Genomic DNA, 25,014 nt, shown 5'->3' on the forward strand with positions numbered 1-25,014 from the left:
GGCCCATCCGGCCCCTAGGCTATAAACCCCGATGACTAAACCAACATCCTGTATGGGTTCATACATAAAAATAGGCATTTTACAAGTCTAGCTTACAACAAGATTGCACTACAAAATTGTGTTGATTTAAAAAAGACTGAATTGGCCTGTGTTGGTGACCAGGGTGCAGCTTTGTGTCACGACCTCCAGTGTGCTAAGTTTGTAAGCTTTTCTATGGGATGTTGGCCTGGCGCCCGGGTATGTTAGCGAATCACTGATCTAGAATAAAGACATTGTGGAGAGGCAGCACCGTGTGTATAAACCCGCCCTCAAAAAAAAAGATTGCGTTTCCCCAAATCCTCTCTGTCTACCCGCCTTTCCTTTCTTTTCTTTCCTTTTCATTTTCCAAAACTCTGCTTTTGTTAACTTCAAAATATGACTTTTATGCCGAGCTATTTGTTACTGCTATCAGGTCTCCGCGTTTTACTTACGGTTGATTTGTATGTGGAAACAAGTAACTTCATTGACCTAAGCGCCCCAGAAGTAATCGACTACAAAGATCCCTGCAAAGCTGGTAATGTTACTATGTTTCATATTATATGGGATAATTAATTATAGTTTGCTTTATCTGGATTCCCTTTATAGATAAGACTGCACATTGGGCAAGACCGAAGTGATGGTTGATTTAAAGGGACAGGCAATGAGTTATGAGTTTAACTTGTTTTCACAAGCGCGCCGCTCGAAGGTGATGCACATCACTTACATAGTATAGCAACAGCGTGTAAAGTTACCGAAATCAATTATGGTAGAAATGATAATAAACTCGAGGCCAAGGCCAACCATATTGTGCATGGTGCGCCGGGGCATTGTTCCACAGCGGTGGGTTAGGGGTATTGTATGGAACACACAGACAGCTGTCAAATCCAGACGGGGCTGAAAAGCCTTTGTCCATTAATCAATCAAGCATCACTTTGAGCTTGCTTCAATACAATTCAATGTTCTCTGTTATGTGAAGATCATTTATCCTGTTTTACCTTCTGTAGTGTATGTAGGAGGCTGGAATAGAGCTATGGAAGACTTGAATAGAATAGCCATGGAACATGTCAAGTGGGGGCATGATGAAAAATATTCAAAAACAGAGGATATGGACTTTTGATGAATCTAGGAGTGCTAAACAACATTGGGCACAAAATGTGGTCCTAAAACCTGTGTATATATATATATATAAGACATAACATTGTACTTAAGCTACTGCAAATTGGAGGCTGGAATAGCTATGAAACAGTTTTAAAGAATAGACATGGAACATGTCAATTGGGTGCAAGAGATGATAGAGTCAAAACAAGGGACAAAGCCTTAAAGGGATATTTCACCTATGACTCTGGGTTTGTTTTGATCGTGTCCAAGGCACCTCTAGGTCAGTGAGATCTGTTTCACACATATTGGCCACCAAGAAGTCAGGTCTGGGTTTCGCGCACCGAATTATACACCCGATGACCTCATCCGGTGTTTTGACAGAGTGGTTGAGATCTGAAAATTAAAGTAGTCCTGCTTTGTGGCATTTCACAAAGCCTCTATGTTATGATAATCGTTCTATACATTTGTGTCCGTGTATACTTTATATGGTTGTCCTTGTTCGATAGAGCCATTGGACATTTCCAGCGATGTTCCTATCGGCATATTCATTGTTAGATGTACAAGGTGCCATTTTTTCTCAGCCTCTGAAAGACTACAGCTCAGCGTGGGGGGGTGCTTCCTGCTCTGGCCCTGTCATGCATTGTGCATTTGCTATGAATGCAGGACCTTGTGGTACACTATAAGCAGACTAATACATAGGAAGTCGAAACTTCCTGATTCTACCGGTGAAATTAAAATGCGCTCGTTCTAGCTTGTGGTGAGCACTTTTTTAATGTTTATGACAAAGTCTTGATGTTTTTAATATAGAGCTAAGGTGAAATGTCCCTTTAATTGAATCCATCAATTTAAACACACAGGACTCTAGGGTATGTAACAAGGTACTTCATTTTGTAAAAGGTTCTGCTCAGCCAGATGACTGTTATCCACAATGCTATATGTATCTGTGACCACCTGGGTTTGAACTAGGGTTGAATATTTTCCCGGTATTTTACAAATGATCCATCCCGAGAATAAATCACTAACCCGGTATTTCCCACCAAAACCGGAAGTGTCATTCAAAAGCATTTAAAGGATATAAATAGCCCTGTGTCTGGATTTGAATAGAGTTTTAATCGAAAATTCAAGCACGAAAGTAAAACATAAAAAGCACAATGATGCAGCTATGCTCTCTTGGGTAAATAAATGAAACAAGCTTCAGCAGGCTAATCGTTTTGAGTGTGAACTGTATTACTGTACTGTATTGTATTATACTGTATTATATGGACTGGAATTAGGCACCTCGTTCAAACCATGATAAAGCAGAGAGAACATTCTGGTGCAGCACCATGTGTCCTACAAAGTATAGCGAATTTAGTTATAATTTTTAAGAATATTTCCCCTAATGTTATTAGCCTGCCTACCTCTTTCTGTAAGAACCGATGCTGATGATGAGAAGCAGGAACGGAGAGTGAACATTTAATCAAGCACAGACAAGGAACAGGACAGGAACAGCGTCAGAACAGGGGGAACAAAACAACATGACGACAATAATGCTGAAGCGGGGGACAACCTCGGGAACAGACAGATATAGGGGAGGAAATAAACACAGGTGAGTGAGTCCAGGTAAGTGTTATGAATCGCTGATGCGTGTGACGAGGGGAGCAGGTGTGCGTAATGATGGTGGCAGAAGTGCGTAATGCAGGGCAGCCTGACGCCCTCGAGCGCCAAGGAGGGAGAACGGGAGCAGGCGTGACAGTACCCCCCCACTAGGGGCGCCGCCCGGCCTGACGGGCCGGCCGAGGCATGGGCGCTGAACCAGCCGGCCGGGGCGAGGGAGCCTGATGAGCCCGCTGGGACGTGGGATCCTGATGAGCCGGCTGAGACGTGGGAGCCTGATGAGCCGGCTGAGGCATAAAAACCTGGCAATCCGGCTGAGGCCTGACGTGGGATGGGCGCCTGCCTAGCCAACTGGGGCAAGGAAAAATTTTGAGCCGGCTAGGGCGTGGAGAGAAAAAGGCACAAAACACCAACATCAAAACCTCGTCCCAACTGTAAAGTATGGTCGAGAGAGCATCATGGTTTGGGGCTGCTTTGCTGCCTCAGGGCCTGGACAGCTTGCTATCATCGACGAAAAATGAATTCCCAAGTTTATCAAGACATTTTTCAGGATAATGTAAGGCTATCTGTTCGCCAATTGAAGCTCAAAAGAAGTTGGGTGATGCAACAGGGCAATGACCCAAAACACAAAGTAAATCAACAACAGAATGGCTTGAACAGAAGAAAGTACGACTTCCGGAGTGGCCCAATCAGAGTCCTGACCTTAACCCGATTTAAAATGCTGTGGCATGACCTCGAGAGCAGTTCACACCAGACATCCTAAGAATATTGCTGAACTGAAACAGTTTTGTAAAGAGGAATGGTTCAAAATTCCTCCTGGCCGTTGTGCAGGTCTGATCCGCAACTACAGAAAATGTTAGGTTGAGTTTATTGCTGCCAAAGGAGGGTCAACCAGTTATTAAATCCAAGAGTTCACATACCTTTCTCACCCTACACTGTGAATGTTTACATGGTGTGTTCAATAAAGACATGAAAACATATAATTGTTTGTGTTATTAGTTTAAGCAGACTGTGTTTGTCTTGTTGTGACTTAGATGAAGATCAGATCAAATTTTATGACCAATTTATGCAGAAATCCAGGTATTTCCAAAGGGTTCACATACTTTTTCTTGCCACTGTATATATAGGGCTATAAATCAATCTTGAACAGGATGATCTATTTTGGAAGCAATTTGAATGGAATTGATGGAGAGAGAGAAAGACTGCAAGAGAGTGCTCGCTCTTGCACTCTCTGCAGCTGCAATACAAAATAAAAAACATATTTACAATAAAAAAATTAGGTGACCCTGAAAGCCAGATAGAGATGTGTAAATTAGACTCACATTTGGTCATTATACTACTATACTACTGTGGCATAGGCTATGCTGCAGCAAATGTATGTCCACCTGTCACAATAAAAAGTTACCATGATGAGATGATAGGTCTACATACTGAGATTGGCTGTCGGTCCCCACCCTGAGCCTTGAACATGCAGTGACCAGAGAGAAGGCCGTAGAGAATACAGATTTAGACATTGCATATCATTTAACAGTTCCATTTCACGTCATGTTCATATAAATCATTTATAATATTTTGTTACAATTTATCGGTTTCTCCCAGTTATTTATCCTGGGAAAAGGGAGTGGTTTTAGGCGGTACATTTAGGTAAATCTCGGTAACCGCTAACCTAGTTTGAACTCAGGTCATCTGAGGTTGTATTAATCCACTGAGCTTGCTCAGAAAATTAACACTCAGGCAAGGTTACTCATCACGTGAGCGTGGTTCACTGAACCCCCTCCATCATACTTCAATGCCCTTTGGCCTCTTCCTCCTCTTCACAATGACCCAATTAGCTAACAGACTAGACATCAATAGATCAAACTCGGGTCACAGCACCATTGTGATCCACTTCGATGCTTTTTATTTATATTTAATAATACATTGGTGGGGCACTGAATAGGCTCCCTCTTCTTGGAGACCCAGTTTACAATTGTGTTCAACTATCTGGTTCCCCACATCTCTCAACTCCCCTCTTTTCTTCCCTTTCCTCTACCTCTTTTATATCACGTTACTCTCATCTTCTCTCCACCCACCCAACCTTCCCCATATTTACTTTTCCCTCTCCATTCTTTATTTCCTCTTTTGTCCTGTTCCCTTCTTCCCTCTCCCCCCTAATATCATCTCTGTTCTCTTCCTTCTATCCGTCTCTCCGTTGCCTGGAGACCCGAGGTCATTGAGGCCATGACAGAGTAGTCCTCGGTTGGAAGCCGGTGAAATCCCACTGGCTGCAAGGCATGTGCTGAGCACTGTAGGCCTAGGTCTGCAGTCATTTACAGTCACTCTTTGCATGAATGACTTTGCTTCAAAGGCAGGGACAACCAGGGCTTATTGCCAAAGTACTTAGTTAGGGTTACTTAGACTCAGGATTTGGTGGTTCCCTTCTCCATAATTTACTTTTCCCTTGCCCCATGAAGTGGTGCATCATCACCCATTGTCACGACCGTCATAATAAGCGGACCAAGGCGCAGCGGGATATGAGGACATCCTCTTTTATTAAAGATGACGAAACACGAAACGAACACTTTTACAAAACAAAACAACAAACGACCGTGAAGCTACAAACGTTAGTGCACACACAAGCTACAAACGTTCAACATAGACAATTACCCACAAACACCTAAAGCCTATGGCTGCCTTAAATATGGCTCCCAATCAGAGACAACAATAAACAGCTGTCTCTGATTGAGAACCAAATCAGGCAACCATAGACTTTCCTAAACACCTACACTGAACACAACCCCATACATACTAAAAACCCCTTAAACAATACACACACCCTAAACTAGACAAAACACACAAACATCCCATGTCACACCCTGACCTAACTAAACTAATAAAGAAAATCAATATAACAGAGGCCAGGGTGTGACAGTACCCCCCCCCAAAGGTGCGGACTCCGGCCGCAAAACCTGACACAGAAGGGGAGGGTCCGGGTGGGCCTTCCTATGGTGGCGGCTCGGGTGCGGGACGTGGACCCCCCTCCACCATAGTCACTAACCGCTTTGGTGGCGCCTTTGGAACGGCGAGTCCCGGACTGAATACCATCCCAGAGGGCGCCACTGGACGGAGGGGCAGCTCCGGACTGAGGGGCAGCTCCGGACTGAGGGGCGGATCCTGGCTGACTGACGGCTCTGGCGGATCCTGGCTGGCTGACGGCTCTGGCGGATCCTGGCTGGCTGACGGCTCTGGCGGATCCTGGCTGGCTGACGGCTCTGGCGGGTCCTGGCTGGCTGACGGCTCTGGCGGGTCCTGGCTGGCTGACGGCTCTGGCGGGTCCTGGCTGGCTGACGGCTCTGGCGGGTCCTGGCTGGCTGACGGCTCTGGCTGGTCCTGGCTGGCTGACGGCTCTGGCTGGTCATGGCTGGCTGACGGCTCTGGCTGGTCATGGCTGGCTGACGGCTCTGGCTGGTCATGGCTGGCTGACGGCTCTGGCTGGTCATGGCTGGCTGACGGCTCTGGCTGGTCATGGCTGGCTGACGGCTCTGGCTGGTCATGGCTGGCTGACGGCTCTGGCTGGTCATGGCTGACTGGCGGCTCTGGCTGGTCATGGCTGACTGGCGGCTCTGGCTGGTCATGGCTGACTGGCGGCTCTGGCAGATCCTGGCTGACTGGCGGCTCTGCTAGATCCTGGCTGACTGGCGGCTCTGGCAGATCCTGGCTGACTGGCGGCTCTGGCAGATCCTGGCTGACTGGCGGCTCTGGCAGATCCTGGCTGACTGGCGGCTCTGGCAGATCCTGGCTGACTGGCGGCTCTGGCAGATCCTGGCTGACTGGCGGCTCTGGCAGATCCTGGCTGACTGGCGGCTCTGGCGGATCCTGGCTGACTGGCGGCTCTGCCGGATCCTGGATGACTGGCGGCTCTGGCGGATCCTGGCTGGTTGGCGGCTCTGGAGGATCCTGGCTGGTTGGCGGCTCTGGAGGATCCTGGCTGACTGGCGGCTCTGGAGGATCCTGGCTGACTGGCGGCTCTGGAGGATCCTGGCTGACTGGCGGCTCTGGAGGATCCTGGCTGACTGGCGGCTCTGGCGGATCCTGGCTGACTGGCGGCTCTGGAGGATCCTGGCTGACTGGCGGCTCTAGCAGCTCGGGACAGACGGGCGGCTCTAATGGCTCGGGACAGACGGATGGCTCAGATGGCGCTGGGCAGACGGATGGCTAAGATGGCGCTGGGCAGACGGATGGCTCAGATGGCGCTGGGCAGACGGATGGCTCAGATGGCGCTGGGCAGACGGATGGCTCAGATGGCGCTGGGCAGACGGATGGCTCAGATGGCGTTGGGCAGACGGATGGCTCAGATGGCGTTGAGCAGATGGATGGCTCAGATGGCGTTGGGCAGGCAGGCAGCTCAGACGGCGCTGGGCAGACGGATGGCTCAGATGGCGTTGGGCAGGCAGGCAGCTCAGACGGCGCTGGGCAGACGAGCAGTGCAGGCAGCGTTGGGCAGACGGCCGACTCTGACCTGCTGAGGCGCACAGTAGGCCTGGTGCGTGGTGCCGGAACTGGTGGTACCGGACTGGAGACACGCACCTCAAGGCTAGTGCGGGGAGCAGGAACAGGGCACACTGAGTTCTCGAGGCGCACTATAGGACTGGTGCGTGGTACCGGGACTGGTGGTACCGGGCTGAGGGCACGCACCTCAGGGCGAGTGCGGGAAGAATGATCAGTGCGTACAGGGCTCTGGAGACGCACATGAGGCTTGGTGCGTGGTGCCGGAACTGGTGGTACCTGACTGGAGACACGCACCTCAAGGCTAGTGCGGGGAGCAGGAACAGGGCACACTGAGTTCTCGAGGCGCACTATAGGACTGGTGCGTGGTACCGGGACTGGTGGTACCGGGCTGAGGGCACGCACCTCAGGGCGAGTGCGGGGAGAAGGATCAGTGCGTGTAGGGCTCTGGAGTCGCACATGAGGCTTGGTGCGTGGTGCCGGAACTGGTGGTACCGGGCTGAGGACACGCACCTGAAGGCTAGTGCGGGGAGAAGGAACAGGGCATACTGGACCCTGGAGACGCACATTAGGCCTAGTGCGTGGTGCCGGAACTGGTGGTACCGGGCTGGGGACACGCATCTCAGGGCTAGTGCGGGGAGCAGCAACAGGACACACAGGACTCTGGAGGCGCACAGGAGGCTTGGTGCGTGGTGTAGGCACTGGTGGTAATGGGCTGGAGACACGCACCTCAAGGCTAGTGCGGGGAGCAGGAACAGTGCGTACAGGGCTCTGGAGACGCACATTAGACCTAGTGCGTGGTGCCGGAACTGGTGGTACCGGGCTGGGGACACGCATCTCAGGATGAGTGCAAGAAGCAGGAACAGGACACACCGGGTTGTGAAGGTGTACTGGAGACCTGGTGTGTATAGCCGGCATCAAATCTTCCGGAACTTTAACACTATTTTCAGGCGTCAGTACGAGGAACTGACACAGGTGGCATCGGACAGCTAACACGCTCCTCAGGGAGAATGCCATGCATACTCTGCCAAATCAACAGCTCTCTCTCTTCACTTTCCTCCAATTTCGTCAACAACTCCTCGAATGTCTCATAATCTCCCCTTCGTTCACTCTCCTCCAATCTGTCCAATAACTCCTCGACAATCTCAGACTCACCCCTCAACTTCGCCGACTGCTCCAAGTGCCCCCCCCCAAGAATTTTTTTGTCTCGGGCTTCCTACCGTGTCGCCGTGCTGCCTCCATCTCTGCCTTGGGGCGGTGATATTCCCCTGGCTGTGCCCAGGGTCCTCTCCCGTCTAGGATTTCCTCCCATGTCCAGAAATCCTGCGATCGCTGCTGTTGCTTTTTATTCCGCCGCTTGGTCCTTTGTTGGTGGGTAATTCTGTCACGACCGTCATAATAAGCGGACCAAGGCGCAGCGGGATATGAGGACATCCTCTTTTATTAAAGATGACGAAACACGAAACAAACACTTTTACAAAACAAAACAACAAACGACCGTGAAGCTACAAACGTTAGTGCACACACAAGCTACAAACGTTCAACATAGACAATTACCCACAAACACCTAAAGCCTATGGCTGCCTTAAATATGGCTCCCAATCAGAGACAACAATAAACAGCTGTCTCTGATTGAGAACCAAATCAGGCAACCATAGACTTTCCTAAACACCTACACTGAACACAACCCCATACATACTAAAAACCCCTTAAACAATACACACACCCTAAACTAGACAAAACACACAAACATCCCCCATGTCACACCCTGACCTAACTAAACTAATAAAGAAAATCAATATAACAGAGGCCAGGGTGTGACACCCATGTACAGATGTAGGGTCTTAATTTGAGCCAGATTGTTACAGCAGGAAAATAATCCTGCAGCAACAGGAAATGTGAATTATTATGTGGATTATAATTAATGGACATTTTTGTAGGGGTTTATACATTTATACAAACCCTTATAAACCCCATTTAAAAATGGAAATGGCAAACTTCAAAAGCTTTTCAAACCTCAAATACACTACACGTTTTTAATTTCCTGCAACTCCAGCGTAGATTTGGCTTTGTATTTTAGGTTATTGTCCTGCTGAAAGGTGAATTTGTCTCCCAGTGTCTGTTGGAAAGCAGACTAAACCAGGTCTTCCTCTAGGATTTTGCCTGTACTTATAGCTGTATTTTGTTTATTTTTATTAATAAAACATCTCTCTAGTCCTTGCCGATGACAAGCATACCCTTAACATGATGCAGCCACCACCATGCTTGAAAATATGAAGAGTGGTACTCAGCGATATTTTTTTCCGCCAAACATAATGCTTTGTATTCAGGACAAAAGTAAATTGTTTAGCACATTTTTTGGCAGTATAATTTAAGTGCCTTGTTGCATGTTTTAGAATATTTTGATTCTGTACAGGCTTCCTTCTTTTCACTCTGTCATTTAGGTTAGTATTTTGGAGTGCTAATTTTCCATGGACCTTATTTGAACATGTCACAGAGTGAGGGTAGCCACAAGGGAAAAGGGAGAAAAAGGCAGAGTGTAGATCAATCCCACTAGATCAATCCCACTAGTGGGTGGGCCTCTGGACAGAAGTCAGCAAATTCCCAGGAGGCATCTACTTTTCCAAATTGCTTTGACTACTTAATTATGAATTCTGAGTATCATATCTGACATTTTCCAATCTATATGTCATGCATCTCACACTTTGTGGCTCTAAAGGTTAAATTTTTCATGGCAGGTTGAATTGAACCTGTTTTCTGATCAATTTCTCTCAACTCACTGTGCTAATTAAGCCTTCCGATTGTTATGCTTTGACAGGTTACTCTAACTGACAAGTAGCAGCCTGTCTGGGTATTCAAAGAGTATGGCCTCTCAGCTCTACATCTGCACACTGCTGCACACCATCATGCCGATCTATGTGGTAGTATGGGTATTGGAACATGACCATAAGGTTTGTGTGGGGTTGATTAGATTACTGTATGTCATGGGGGAAAAGGGTCCAGATTCAGAAAGCACGTCTATTTCAACCCCTTTATGTACACTGAACAAAAATATAAACACACTATGTAAAGTGTTGTAAAGTGTTTCATGAGCTGAAATGAAAAATCTCAGAAATGTTCCATACACACAAACAGCTTATTTCTCTCAGGTTTTGTGCACAAATTTGTTCACATCCCTGTTAGTGAGCATTTCTCCTTTGCCAAGATAATCCATCCACCTGACAGGTGTGGCATATCAAGAAGCTGATTAAACTGCATGATTATTACACAGGTGCACCTTGTGCTGGGGACAATAAAAAGCCACTTTAAAATGTGCAGTTTTGTCACACAACACAATGCCACAGATGTCTCAAGTTTTGAGGGAGAGTGCAATTGACATTCTGACTGCAGGAATGTCAACCAGAGCTGTTGCCAGATAATATATATATTTTTTCTCTACCAATGCCATTTCAGAGAATTTGGAAGTATGTCCAATTGGCCTCATATTCGCAGACCACGTGTAACCACGCAAGGACCTCCACATTTGGCTTCTTCACCTGCGGGATCGGTGCTGAGCAGTATTTCTGTCTGTAATAAAGCCATTTTGTGGGGAAAAACTCATTCTGATTGTCTCATTCTCCCCAGTGGGCGGGCCTGGCTGCCAAGTGGGTGGGCCTATGCCCTCCAAGGCCGCAACGCTGCACCGCTGGCTGCACCGCTGCCCAGTCATGTGAAATCCATAGATTAGGGTAACTTTATGAAATCGTTGAAATTGTTGCATGTTGCGTTTGATATTTTTGTTCAGTATAATTGTGTTCTATTGGGCATCTCTGTTTCAGTATGAATGCACTGTATGCGCGCACACACGTGACAGTTAGTGGGTATGTGAGGGTTATTTTGCAGTGCATACAGTATGCAGGAGCTGTGTGTGCTTGTCAAACAGTAGGCTAACAGAGCCCTAAGGGCCTCCCATTGGGGGAGAGGGAAGCACCAGTCAAACATTAGCTCACACACCACAGCCAACAGGCAGGGTGTGGGCCTTACTGCATAGCTTCACACATGTCAAAAATGAGGGACCTAAGCATAACATACCCCAAAGCACTGCAGCAGCTTTACATGCTGTAGGTGATATACTGTCAGCTGAATTCAAATGCGTACCATGCCGAGTGGCTGTAGATACGTTTATGTTTTTAATATACCAGATTCCCACCTTTACTTCCAGTTTCTCCCAACTACTGTGTAGCTATATATTTCAGTACAAATAAAGGTTTACCAAAAACAGTAGTTGTCTCCCTTTCACTTTTTCCATCTCTGTCTTCTTGATTGCCTGTCTAAATAAGTATCTCTCTAGTTTTGCAAACTTTTTTGCCAACTGTGAATCGCATTAAAAACAATGTTTCAGCTGCAGGATGAATTCTTGGTTGTGTCTGTGTGTCTGCTCTAGCTGCCTTCCTGGGAGACATTGCTTTGGATGAGGAAGACCTGCGTATGTTTAAGGTGGACCGCATTCTGGATGTTATTCAGAGGTCCATCCAGACCTTCAACGACACAGATGCAGGTACAGTACAGGAGCCATGCTGGACATGGAGGATTCACAATTGGGGTCAATTTAGGGTGTGTTCACATGTGACTGCCATCTGAGTTGCAAAACCATGTATGAATTTTAAATGAGGGGTTACATTTGTTTTCTGAAGAGACTGAGTTAAAATTGATTGAATGACCTCAACCCTGCATGAATTACATATCTGTTTGCATGTGTTTGTTCCAGTGAATGGTTCGTTGTCCAGTGAGAGCAGTAGGAATGACATGTCTCCAGACAGCCATGGGCAGGGCTTTCGTCGCAGGAGGAGGGCTGCCACCTCCAGACCAGAGCGGGTGTGGCCAGATGGGGTCATTCCATATGTAATCAGTGGGAATTTCAGTGGTGAGTTCTGACTAGGAGTTAGAGAAAGACCTTAAATTGACTTGATTTTCAGATGCTTCATTAATTGTTAACGTCTCTCAGTCTGTATATATCTACAGTATAGCTACATACCATAACTTTGTAGCATTATAGAGAATAAATCATTATTTGTTTGCCTTTGATGTTCAATCATATAAGTTGTCTACTAATGTACGACATCAGTAATTCAATCCACTGAGACTCTCAGTGCAGTCCTTGATTAGGGCACTTGAAGGACCACCCTCCCTTTTAGGCAGCCAGCGAGCGATATTCCGTCAGGCCATGCGTCACTGGGAGAAGCACACGTGCGTGACCTTCATTGAGAGGACAACGGAGGAGAGCTACATAGTCTTCACCTACCGGCCGTGCGGGTGAGTGCCAGGCCATTGTTGCAATAGGCTATAGACGGGTTAGCTGAGAACGTCACCAAAATGAAGAGCATTCTTCAATGCAGCAGAAGGTTGTGATATTAGATGGCCAGATAGATAGCAACAATGACAAGAAACTGCGATGTGGGGAAATTTAAGTGACTCGTTTCAGCTAGTTTTATCTTGTTATTTTCACTGATCTAACGTCGATGCTAATATGGTCTAAATTCGCTAGCTAGTTAACCAACAACTGTAACGATGTATTTGAGAGACAACAAGTTCTCATTGTGCAAGTTCTCATATGTTTTCAATAAATATTGGAGACGACATTATTTTTTATTTATTTTTTATTTCACCTTTAAAAAAAGTCTATATACATTGTGTGCAAATTAGGTAAGATAAGGGAGGTAAGGCAATAAATAGGCCATGGTGGCGAAATAATTACAATATAGCAATTAAACATTGGAATGGTAGATGTGCAGAAGATGAATGTGCAAGTAGAGATACTGGGGTGCAAAGGAGCAAGATAAATAAATAAATACAGTATGGGGATGAGGTAGTTGGATGGGCTATTTACAGATGAGCTATGTACAGGTGCAGTGATCTGTGAGCTGCTCTGACAGCTGGTGCTTAAAGCTAGTGAGGGAGATATGTGTCCAGCTTCAGTGATTTTTGCAGTTCGTTCCAGTCATTGGCAGCAGAGAACTGGAAGGAAAGGCGGCCGAAGGAGGAATTGGCTTTGGGGGTGACCAGTGAGATATACCTGCTGGGGCGCGTGCTACGGGTGGGTGCTGCTATGGTGACCAGTGAGCTGCGATAAGGCGGGGATTTACCTAGCAAAGACTTGTAGATGACCTGGAGCCAGTGGGTTTGGCGACGAATATGAAGCGAGGGCCAGCCAACGAGAGTGTACAGGTCGCAGTGGTGGGTAGTATATGGGGCTTTGGTGACAAAATGGATGGCACTGTGATAGACTGCATCCAAATATAGTGTACATGTTGTCAACAACCTGAGCCAACTCTGTCTGTTTTGTCCCATAGTTGCGCCTACGTCGGTTTTGTTACTAAACAACCAACCCGTCTATTAGGATACCAAATCTTCTCTTGTCTCTCCAGGAAAGCTCAATGCATGCACCTACTACTTAGAAGTCCTTTATGCCCAACTGCTGGTAAATTACAGCTCTCTCCTGATTTTCATCAGTACAGCTCCATCCCACAGAACATTGCCAGTTGCTTCTGGGTTGTGGCCTTCTAAGTTGTCTTTGACACAAAATATATGTTTTTACTATGCAAAAGAATGCACTTCAGGCAGGAATGCTTCACTGTCATTTTAGCCTATATCTTCAGCTCCTGTGGTTTCAAACCTGGTGATTATCTCCATGAGCAGCAACTACATGCCTCCACATTGACCTTAAACCTTTTCACAATGTCTGCCATTCAGACAGGGTTCATACTTCACACTGCAGAACTAATTGCCCTTCTCTCATATTCTTCTGCTTAAGACAGATTAGGACTGGCTACAAATGTATAGTCTAGCAGTAACACACTCATCCTCGGAACCACATACAGATGCCAGTTCAATCCCTTCATCAGCCCTATGAATTTCTCATTCCGCTGCTCTTTCTCCCTGCTTCTCTGCTCCTGTCATTTCACAAATATATACAAATATGTAAGGAGTTCGAAATTCTGTTCTCCTTTTGAAAAAGAAAGAAAGCAAAGACTGGGAGCAAGGCTGTAAGATAGTTGTTGTACACAGGGGATTTGATTCTAGACAGTGTGTAAGTACACTGTTTTTTTGGCCGGGGCTGACTTGTAGAAGAGTTGTAAATCTCAATGTGACCGCTCGTTAAATAAAGGATAAACATTTTTTTTAAACAAAGTGTGTGTTGCCTGCATGTGCTGTGCAATTTTTTTCAACCTGTTACTGTATGTGTGTTTTTGCGCCTCTTATAGCCACGTTTCCCCCCTTGCTCCAAAACTAGCTGAGATCGTCACAAATTGCATGTGACAAAAAAAGAATACCTGGAACATTGCCTCAGAGCAAATCTTTGGTCAGTTTCTAAATCTGGGCTTGGTTTTCATGTGTGACTGACCATAGAGCTAGAGCTGTCTTGTATTTCTCCAGTTGCAGAGTTTGACCATACTGGGTTATTGAAGTGTGTGGGGTAAACGGTCAAATCCATTTTCATTCAGTCAATTCAGGGGACAAATTAGAGTCAACTTATGAACTGAAAGAAAATAAATGAGTACAAATCAATGGGTAGTTTTTCAATTCAATAAATGTAATAACAAGGTATTATGTGTGCTGAATTGACTGAAGTAAATGTTAATCAAGCACAATCTGTGGGAAAAGGCCCACTGTCTCCCAAGCGGATATCCCCCTGAAAGACTGTGTCTCCCTCTGCAGGTGTTGCTCCTACGTGGGCAGGAGGGGCGGAGGTCCCCAGGCCATCTCCATAGGAAAGAACTGTGACAAGTTTGGGATCGTTGTGCATGAACTGGGCCACGTGATCGGCTTCTGGCACGAGCATACACGTCCCGACCGCGATGAGCATGTCAGTATTATCAGAGATAACATCCAGGCAGGTAAGTCTCTCTCTTTCTCTCTCTGTCTGCCTGCCTGTTTAGTCAAATTATTGAATAATACCTGATTTTAGTCTGACAGGTCAAATCTTGATTCTTCCCATTTGTCCCAGGTCAAGAGTATAACTTCCTGAAGATGGAGCCAGGGGAGGTGGACTCTCTTGGGGAAGTGTACGACTTTGACAGCATCATGCATTACGCACGGAATACCTTTTCAAGGTTGGTACAAAGCAACTGATTAGTTATAGGCTCTGTTTGGTTCATTAGGTACTGTCTGGTTGGACATTCTACTCCTTAGGATCAACATGTAACGTATTCTGACCTTCAGTTGAGTATTATTCCAACAAGTACTTTGCTTTTCCCCTGACATATTCTAGTCAGGTCAAATATAAATTTTATGCAGTAAAGCATCTCCAAAGAATCTGCATATTAGTTGTCTGATATACAATAAATGAATAGTGGCATTTATTAAGCTATGTAAATTGATCATATTAGCTTCTCTTTTTTTATATCCCCCAAGACCCCCCCCTGTGCATGATGAATCCTCTTATTAGTATACGTGTTTGAATAACAATGTCACTGTCAGGAACTGGTTGTCTTCCAGCAAAACTAACACTTTGCACATAGTTATCCTGCAAATAACCACGGGAAGCCATGGGGATTGGGTCCTGATTGGAATGATTTCACAGAAGACAGACGTCTTTTCATTTCAGTCTCGTGCATGTTGTTACCCTGTTGCTTTTTCTGTGTTTTACTTTTTTACCTCCACCAACACATTGCAGGCCAGGGTCGTGGAGGCGGGCCAGGGTAAATATAGGGATGCCAGTTTTGTCTTTGTATGTGACAATCTAGGCTGGAGTGGCCTTGTTCTCTTGCATTCAGGGCTGGGCTTCACAGAGCCCTTTGGCACAGCCTAAAGCCCTCATTCAGAACACTCTGTTTGCACATGCCTGCCATTCAAGGGTGCATCGCCATGGGAACTGGGTGATGGTGAGCTCCCTAACTGGCTGCTGAGGGACAGAAAGGGAGTTCAATAAAGTAGTAAAGTGTCAAACAGGAACCCCATGTGAAAATATCTTATTATGGCTTGCGCCTCAGCTGTCCCAACCTATGACTGCGTTTCCAGTGGAAATGTAGTTTACGAAAGTTCAATCAGGAAGGCTGGTCTGAATGATCATTTAACTTCATCCAGTAAGCACAACATAATTAACTTTGTTTCCTATTCTACAAGCGTAGTGGGAATGAATACAAACGTATCATCATCAGCATAGCGTCTTGTTTCTTCTCCTCTTTCCTAATAGCCATGTGCGGAATGTGATTCACCTATTTACCTTAGCCTACAGATGTAGGATATTAATTTGAGCCAGTTTGCTACAGCAGGAAATCCTGCAGCAACAGGAAATGTGAATTATTATGTGGATGTTAAACCACAGCATTGTTGAAAACTTGTTTCTGATTGGCTAGAAGGGCATTCTAGAATGGACTTTAAAACCAAATAATGGGACAGTTGGAAAAGATATCGTGACTCCTCGTAATCATGATGCCATATGCGCCTACACATGCAGACTGTACTTACAGAAAGCTAAATCAACAACCACAGAAACTGAAATAGGATACATTGTAAACGCAGGTCCAACGAGGAAGAAATGTAGCTAGGTAGCATTGATTTGTTTTTGCAGAGACATATTTTTTTGGGAGCATCTGATGACCTAACGAGGTGAGTGATGAACCTGCTGTCGCTATGCTGTCAAATCCTCACACATGTTTCTAGTTTGCAATGCTATCTCCTCGTAATTAACAGTCATTGTTGATGAGTATCCTGACGAGAAGGCAAACTTTTCTAGCTAATCGGGCATCATCAGCTAATCGTTATGGATGTATTAAAATGAATGTCGATAGAAAACGTTTTAAACAAACGCAAATGCAGCTACTTTGCTGTTATACCAGGTGAAGAGGTTGTGACCGTGTTAGCCGTAGTTAGTTGGCTAGCTAGCAAGCAAGGGATAAGAACGTTGCCACCAGCATGGCAATGGAACATAAAGAATGAACGACTGGGTCACGTCAATTAATATCGAACTAATCGAATGAAAGATGAGAAAGCTTATAAAAATGAAAATATCAACAACAACAAAAAATTATGCCAGTAAATGTGTGCTTTAGTATTATTTTCTCTGGTTTAAGCATGATAAACGCCTTCGTTCTGCACATTACCTTGGAAAAGTGAACTCCACAAAGGATGTCTATTATTTCCAAGGTATGTATAGAATGGAAGCGTTTATCCCGCTTATACCACAGTTGTCAGCAGATGTTACAAAGTGCTTATACAGAAACCCAGCCTGCAAGCAATGCAGATGTACTATAGAAGCACGGTGGCTAAGAAAAACTCCATAGAAAGGCAGGAACCTAGGAAGAAACCAGGCTCTGAGGGGTGGATAATCCTCATATGGCTGTGCCCAGTGGAGATTATGAGAGTACATGGCCACACGTTCATAGATGACAAGCAGGATCAGATAATAAGTTGTTTTAGAGGGTGCAACAGGTCACGTCAGGATTAAAGGGCGAGCGGGCGGGAGAGAGGGAGAGAGAGGTGTGTGTGTGTGTGTCCGGGACAATGTAGCACGTCAGTGTACCATAGCCAAGTGGACTGAGGACGGCCAGGAAGTCCTGAGGCTCAGGTCCTCCGAGAGCGCAATGGGAGAATCAAACAGAGTATACTTAAGTTCACACAGGACACCAGATAAGACAGGAGAATTACACCAGATAGGACAGACTGACCGTAGCCCCCCCGGCACATAGACTATTGCAGCATAGATACTGAAGACTGGGTCAGGGGACATTGTCCAACGATACCCTCGGATGGGACCAACCAGGCGGGATATAACCCCGCCCACTGCCAAAGCACATACAAATATATATCAATAGGAGAAAGCCCTGCCTCCAGCTGTTTGCTTAGACATTCTATGCCTTATCCAGGTAGCTGGAGAGTAGAGCATTGCAGTAGTCTAATCTTGAAGTTACAAAAGCATGGATTAGCTTTTCTGCATAATTTTTGGACAAAAAGTCCAAAATGTTACAATGATGGAGAAAAGCTGCTCTTCAAATATTTTTTCTTTGAGACGACTGTACAACCATCCAGATTATTTGTCAGATCAAACAGCAGATATCTTTGTTTATTTGGACGTAGAACTAGCATCTCTGTTTTGTCCGAGTTTAAAAGTAAAACATTTGCAGCCATTTTGGCAATTTTGGGCCTTCACCATGTTTTATTGAAATATACAGCTTGACCAGAGTGAAGTGTTTTTGAAACCTCAAATTTGCATTCCCTGCTGTGCAGGAAATTATATGAGCAACAAAGGAGTGATCAAATTAAGATCCTACATCTGTATAAGCATGGCACAATAATGCACATTCCTCACGCTTGTTGTTTAACCCATGGGTTCACTCTGGCAATGATCACCTTCCTCTCTCTCAACCAACCAAATCTTGGGATGTATTTGTATGTCAACTTACCCTCATTCTCTTACTTGCTGTTTTTCAGCAACTGTTTTGGGGTTTGATGCCATCACATCATCTGGCACTGAGGATTCCCCAAACTATTTAATAAAATGTCATATTGCATTCCGTCTTTGCTGTTCATTCAGTTAAGCCTGTACTCGATTGAACTGTTGTTAATGATGGTAATATCTAAGATGAATGGTTTTGAATTTCCGCAGTATAACCAAAGTTTCCTCTTGTCCATTAATACAAATGAAAACTTCAGTTCTGCAAAGAGAGAATAGGTATAGGTCTCTCTTATTGACCCTCAGTGTTTGTGTTTGTGTCTGAACCACAGAGGCATTTTCTTAGACACCATTCTACCTCGCTATGATGTAAATGGAGTCAGGCCACCCATTGGCCAGAGGACAAGGCTGAGCAAAGGGGACATCACACAAGCTCGCAAACTCTACAAGTGTACAAGTAAGACAAATCCGACTTGTCAGGCTGGTTCTTTGGCTATCCCCATAAGAGCACCCTTTTTGGTTCCAGGTAGAACCCTTTTTGGTTGCAGAGGGTTCCAGGTAGAACCCTTTTGGGTTCCATGTAGAACCCTTCCATTTTACCTGGAACCCAAAAGGGTTCTTCAAAGGGTTCTGCTATGGCTACAGCCAAAGAACCCTTTTAGGTTCTAGATAGCACTTTTGTTTCTAAGAGTGTAGTATTCTCACCATGTGAAATGTCAGAGAGAACATGCTGATAAACCCTGCACAAGGTCTGACTACTACCACCCCTGCCTATTCAAAAGATGACGACTGATGATTACAGTGTTCATTTTTCTGAATCTAAGACAAGACCATGATGACAAAGCTGTGACATTAGTAGATGAATGGACTTGCGTTGTCATGGTTGAAAGGAGATTGATTGTTTTTTTTGTTTCTTTGTTTCCAAAAATTGGAATTAAGTTGATTGTTGTAATCTGGAGAACTCAAGCCCCAGGAATGGCCAAAGTTGTTAAAATTCAACAACCAATAAATCAGCAACCATTCAAGTGCTAGGTATTGTTCTTCCTTTTTGAGGCTAAAGGAAATCTACAGTATGTTGAGACATCCGAAACGAAAGCTTGTCTTTTTAAAACCCAGCGATGTTTTATTTTTTTAAACTGCCTACTTTCTCTATTGTAGTTTATGCCATACCTGTAGCGTGTTTAGAGTCTGTTTCTTTTTTTTTACCATGTGCTGTTTTGTGGGCAGGGTGTGGGGACAGTCTACAGGACAGTAGTGGAAACTTCTCCTCTCCTGGTTATCCCAATGGATATGCAGCCTACGTCCACTGTATCTGGAGGATCTCTGTCACACCTGGAGAGAAGGTGGGTTGAAAACATCCAAGGGCTAGCTGTCAAACTCTGTCTTGTGGAAATAGTTCACAACTGTGCAGCGGGTTTCTCAGTGAGTTAAATCAGTTCTAGGGTTGCAAAGCTACCGGTAATTTACTAAAGTTACCAGAATCTTCAGTAATTTTGGTAATTGACAGAAAATCTATTGCAATTGATCGTAACGTTGGTCATTTATATTTGAATAACTTAAAAAAAAAAATATATATAGTATTCATCTATTATAAACTCAGCAAAAAAGAAGCGTCCCTTTTTCATGACCCTGTCTTTCAAAGATAATTCATAAAAATCCAAATAACTTCACAGATCTTCATTGTAAAGGGTTTAATCACTGTTCCCCATGCTTGTTCAATGAACCACAAACAATTAATGAACATGCACCTGTGGAACGGTCGTTAAGACACTAACAGCTTGCAGACGGTAGGCAATTAAGGTCACAATTATGAAAAACACCAAAAGAAAGATGCCCAGGGTCCTTGCTAATCTGTGTGAACGTGCCTTAGGCATGCTGCAAGGAGGCATGAGGACTGCAGATGTGGCCAGGGCAATAAATTGCAATGTCCTTACTGTGAGATGCCTAACACAGCGCTACAGGGAGACAGGACGGACAGCTGATCATCCTCGCAGTGGCAGACCACGTGTAACAACACCTGCACAGGATTGGTACATCCGAACATCACACCTGTGGGACAGGTACAGGATGTCAATAACTACCCGAGTTACACCAGGACCACACACAATCCCTCTATCAGTGCTCAGACTGTCCACAATAGCCTGAGAGAGGCTGGACTGAGGGCTTGTAGGCCTGTTGTAAGGCAGGTCCTCACCAGACATCACCGGCAACAACGGGCACAAACCCATCGTCGCTGGACCAGACAGGACTGGCAAAAAGTGCTATTTTCTGACGAGTCATGGTTTTGTCTCACCAGGGGTGATGGTCGGATTCGCTTTTATTGTCGAAGGAATGAGCGTTACACCGAGGCCTGTACTCTGGAGCGATATCGATTTGGAGGTGGAGGGCCCGTCATGGTCTGGGGTGGTGTGTCACAGCCTCATCGGACTGAGCTTGTTGTCTTTGCATGTAATCTCAACAATGTGCGTTACAGGGAAGACATCCTCCTCCCTCATGTGGTACTCTTCCTGCAGGCTCATCCTGACATGACCCTCCAGCATGACAATGCCACCAGCCATACTGCTCGTTCTGTGTGTGATTTCCTGCAAGACAGGAATGTCAGTGTTCTGCCATGGCCAGCGAAGAGCCCGGATCTCGATCCCATTGAGCACGTCTGGGACCTGTTGGATTGGAGGGTGAGGGCTAGGGCCATTCCCCCCAGAAATGTCTGGGAACTTGCAGGTGCCTTGATGGAAGAGTGCGGTAACATCTCACAGCAAGAACTGGCAAATCTGGTGCAGTCCATGAGGAGGAGATGCACTGCAGTACTTAATGCAGCTGGTGGCCACACCAGATACTGACTGTTACTTTTGATTTTGACCCCCCCTTTGTTCAGGGACACATTATTCCATTTCTGTTAGTCACATGTCTGTGGAACTTGTTCAGTTTATGTCTCAGTTGTTGAATCTTGTTATGTTCATACAAATATTTACACATGTTAAGTTTGCTGAAAATAAATGCAGTTGACAGTGAGAGGGCATTTCTTTGTTTGCTGAGTTTTTCTGTGTCCATGTAGTGCATTCGGAAAGTATTCAGACCCCTTGACTTTTTCCACATTTTGTTTACATTACAGCCTTACTCGAAAATGTATTAAATTGTTCTATTTCTTCATCAATCTACACACAATACCCCATGATGACAAAGCAAAAACTGGTTTTTAGAAATGCTTGCAAATTTATTTAAAATAAAAAATGTAAATATCACATTTACATAAGTATTCGGACTCTTTACTCAGTACTTTGTTGAAGCACCTTTGGCAGCGATTACAGCCTCAAGTTTTCTTGGTTATGACGCTACAAGCTTGGCACACCTGTATTCCGGGAGTTTCTCCCATTCTTCTCTGCAGATCCTCTCAAGCTCTGTCAGGTTGGATGGGGAGCGTCACTGCACAGCTATTTTCAGGTCTCTCCAGAGATGTTCGATCGGGTTAAAGTTCGGGTTCTGGCTGTCCTGTCTTGTCCTGAAGCCACCCCTGCGTTGTCTTGGCTGTGTGCTTAGCGTCGTTGTCCTGTTGAAAGGTGAACCTTTGTCCCAGTCTGAGGTCCTGAGAGCTCGGGAGCAGGTTTTCATCAAGGATCTCGCTGTACTTTGCTCAATTCATCTTTCCCTCAATCCTGACTAGTCTCCCAGTCCCTGCCGCTGAAAAACATCTCCACAGCATGATGCTGCCACCACCATGCTTCACCATAGGTATGATGCCAGGTTTCCTCCAGATGTGACGCTTGGCGTTCAGGCCAAAGAGTTCAATCTTTTTTTTTTTTTTTTTTTTTTTAGGGGTGGATCAGCTTAATATTGCGGAAAGAATGTTGCTTCCAATGTAATTGTCTGCATCATTTCCAATCCCCCATATTTTTTTGGGTAAATATATATATCCATACACGTATGCATACATATACACATATATACATACACATACCTATATAGACATACATACTTTTTTAAAGAGTATACCTTTATTATTATTCCCCGCAAACCCTACCACCGATCCCCCAATTGGAGTAAACTGATAAACATTTCTGTTTTTACCTTCAATTTATACATCTTATACACATTTTACAGACACAGTCTACTTTATAATAGTTCTCTCTTGTTTGTTCTTAGTCCTTCCTCTATTTCTGTTGTCCATCCAGTTTGATTTCCACTTGTAACTGTGCTATTTCACAAAGGCTCCGCACCTATACACATTTCACAGATCCCGTATGCCCTACATTGTTTATCTTGTTATTAGTCCCACCCTTCAGCTCCACTCAACCCTTCCCATCTATCTTCCAACATCATCCATTTCGGATTTTTATTTGCCATATATTTTTCAACTGTGCTGTGATGCTTCACAAAAGATTTGAATCTTCCTATTCTCATAGCTTCCACGGATTGTAAATTAAAAATAAACATTTTTGCTAAAATAATTATTATATTATTGATTGATTGACTATGGCTTTTCAAATCCCCCAGTATTGCTATCTGTAGCGTTAGTTCTACGCAAATGTTGCAATTCTTCAACCATTCCTGGACCTGTGACCAAAAACGAGCTACATACGGACAATACCAAAATAAATGATCTAATGACTCTGCCTCCTCACAGCAGAATCTGCAGAGCTGGGAAGATTGTATCCCCCATATATATAACATTCTATTAGTTGCAAGAATTTTGTACAATAATTTAAATTGAAAAATTCGAAGTTTTGAATCCGGCGTTGTTTTGCGTATCAATTCATAAACCATGTGCCATGGAATGGGTACATCGAAAATCTCTTCCCAACTATTTTGCAATTTATATGGCACAGCTGTCAGTTTTTTGGTCCTTAAATTAAATTGGTATATGTTTTTATTTATCACACTTTTCTTTAACCATTTATGTTCTTTAATATAGGGCCGACATACAAGTTCCTTACTTTTTTCCCTTTCTACTTGCCTCTTCCATTTTTGTGGTAATGCTGCAATTAATTGGTTGTAATTTTGGGTAGAGCAGACATTTCCATATGTCTGTGTTAGCTGCATGTGTGACATTACTCCACCAGTCCTATTTATGATATCATTCACAAAAATTATACCTTTTTTAAACATTTCTTCGATAAATACAGTTTTTTTTATCAATTACTATATTTGAATTTAACCACAATATTTGTTGTACTATTTGTTCCGTCCTTTCAGGTGGATTAAACTGAAATTGCAACCAACTTTCTAAGGCTTGTTTAAAAAATAAAGATATTTTGGAGATTATTTCCTTTTCAAACAACCGAAAGTGAGCAGGTGTAATCTGAATAAAGGGAAAAAGGCCCTTCTTGAACATAGGATGAGACATTCGTACCAATCTACTAGAGAACCAGTTTGGATTTAAGTATAACTTTTGTATGACTGATGCCTTTAGTGAGAGGTCTAATGCTTTAATATTTAATAATTTCTGCCCTCCGAATTCATATTCGTTATATAAATAGGCCCTTTTAATTTTATCTGGCTTGCCGTTCCAAATAAAATTGAATATTTTTTGTTCATATAATTTAAAAAGCAGGTCACTAGGTGTAGGCAAAACCATAAGCAAATAGGTAAACTGTGATATGATTAAAGAGTTAATCAGGGTGATTTTCCCACAAATAGACAGGTATTTTCCTTTCCATGGTAGCAAGATCTTATCTATTTTTGCTAACTTTCTATAAAAATTTATTGGAGGGAGATCATTTCTTTCTTTTGGGATTTGTATACCGAGTATGTCCACATCTCCGTCAGACCATTTAATTGGTAAACTACATGGCAATGTAAAATGTGTATTTTTTAGTGATCCAATACGTAATATGGTACATTTATCATAATTTGGTTTTAATCCAGAGAGGATAGCAAATGTATCTAGATCCTCTAAGAGGCCGTGGAGAGACTCTAGTTGTGGTTTTAAAAGAAAACATGAATCATCAGCGTACAATGACACCTTCGTTTTTAGGCCCTGGATTTCTAATCCCTTAATATTAATGTTTGATCTAATTTTAACAGCTAACATTTCGATGGCAATAATAAATAGATATGCCGATAGTGGACAACCTTGTTTTACTCCTCTAGATAGTTTAAAACTTTCTGAGATGTAGCCATTATTTACTATTTTACACCTAGGGTTACTATACATAATTTTAACCCATTTTATAAGAGATTCCCCAAAATTGAAATATTCTAGGCATTTATATATAAACTCCAGTCGTACTTTATCAAAAGCCTTTTCAAAATCAGCTATGAAAACCAGGCCTGGTGTCCCGGATATTTCATAGTGTTCTATTGTTTCCAGTACTTGCCTTATATTATCTCCAATGTATCGTCCATGTAAAAAACCTGTCTGATTAGGATGAATAATATCTGACAAAACTTTTTTTATTCTATGCGCCAAGCATTTTGCTAGGATTTTTGCATCACAACACTGAAGTGTA

At 44.1% G+C, this 25,014-nt stretch overlaps 1 protein-coding gene across 2 annotated transcripts in view; it reads left to right on the top strand.

Annotated features, from left to right (window-relative positions):
• The first annotated feature begins 316 nt into the window (after positions 1-316).
• Positions 317-25,014, top strand: part of LOC120045043 (bone morphogenetic protein 1-like) — a 65,982-nt gene continuing 41,284 nt past the window's right edge. For both annotated transcript variants that reach the window (XM_038989868.1, XM_038989869.1), the window contains exons 1-8: positions 317-553; positions 11,621-11,734; positions 11,945-12,100; positions 12,372-12,489; positions 14,893-15,071; positions 15,182-15,287; positions 18,901-19,025; positions 19,796-19,911. In XM_038989868.1, the coding sequence (XP_038845796.1) occupies positions 415-553; positions 11,621-11,734; positions 11,945-12,100; positions 12,372-12,489; positions 14,893-15,071; positions 15,182-15,287; positions 18,901-19,025; positions 19,796-19,911 (1,053 nt within the window). In that variant the 5' untranslated portion in view covers positions 317-414. The remainder of the gene's footprint in view (positions 554-11,620; positions 11,735-11,944; positions 12,101-12,371; positions 12,490-14,892; positions 15,072-15,181; positions 15,288-18,900; positions 19,026-19,795; positions 19,912-25,014) is intronic.

Source organism: Salvelinus namaycush, chromosome 3, assembly GCF_016432855.1.
Source record: "Salvelinus namaycush isolate Seneca chromosome 3, SaNama_1.0, whole genome shotgun sequence".
NCBI classification, from domain to species: Eukaryota; Metazoa; Chordata; class Actinopteri; order Salmoniformes; family Salmonidae; genus Salvelinus; species Salvelinus namaycush.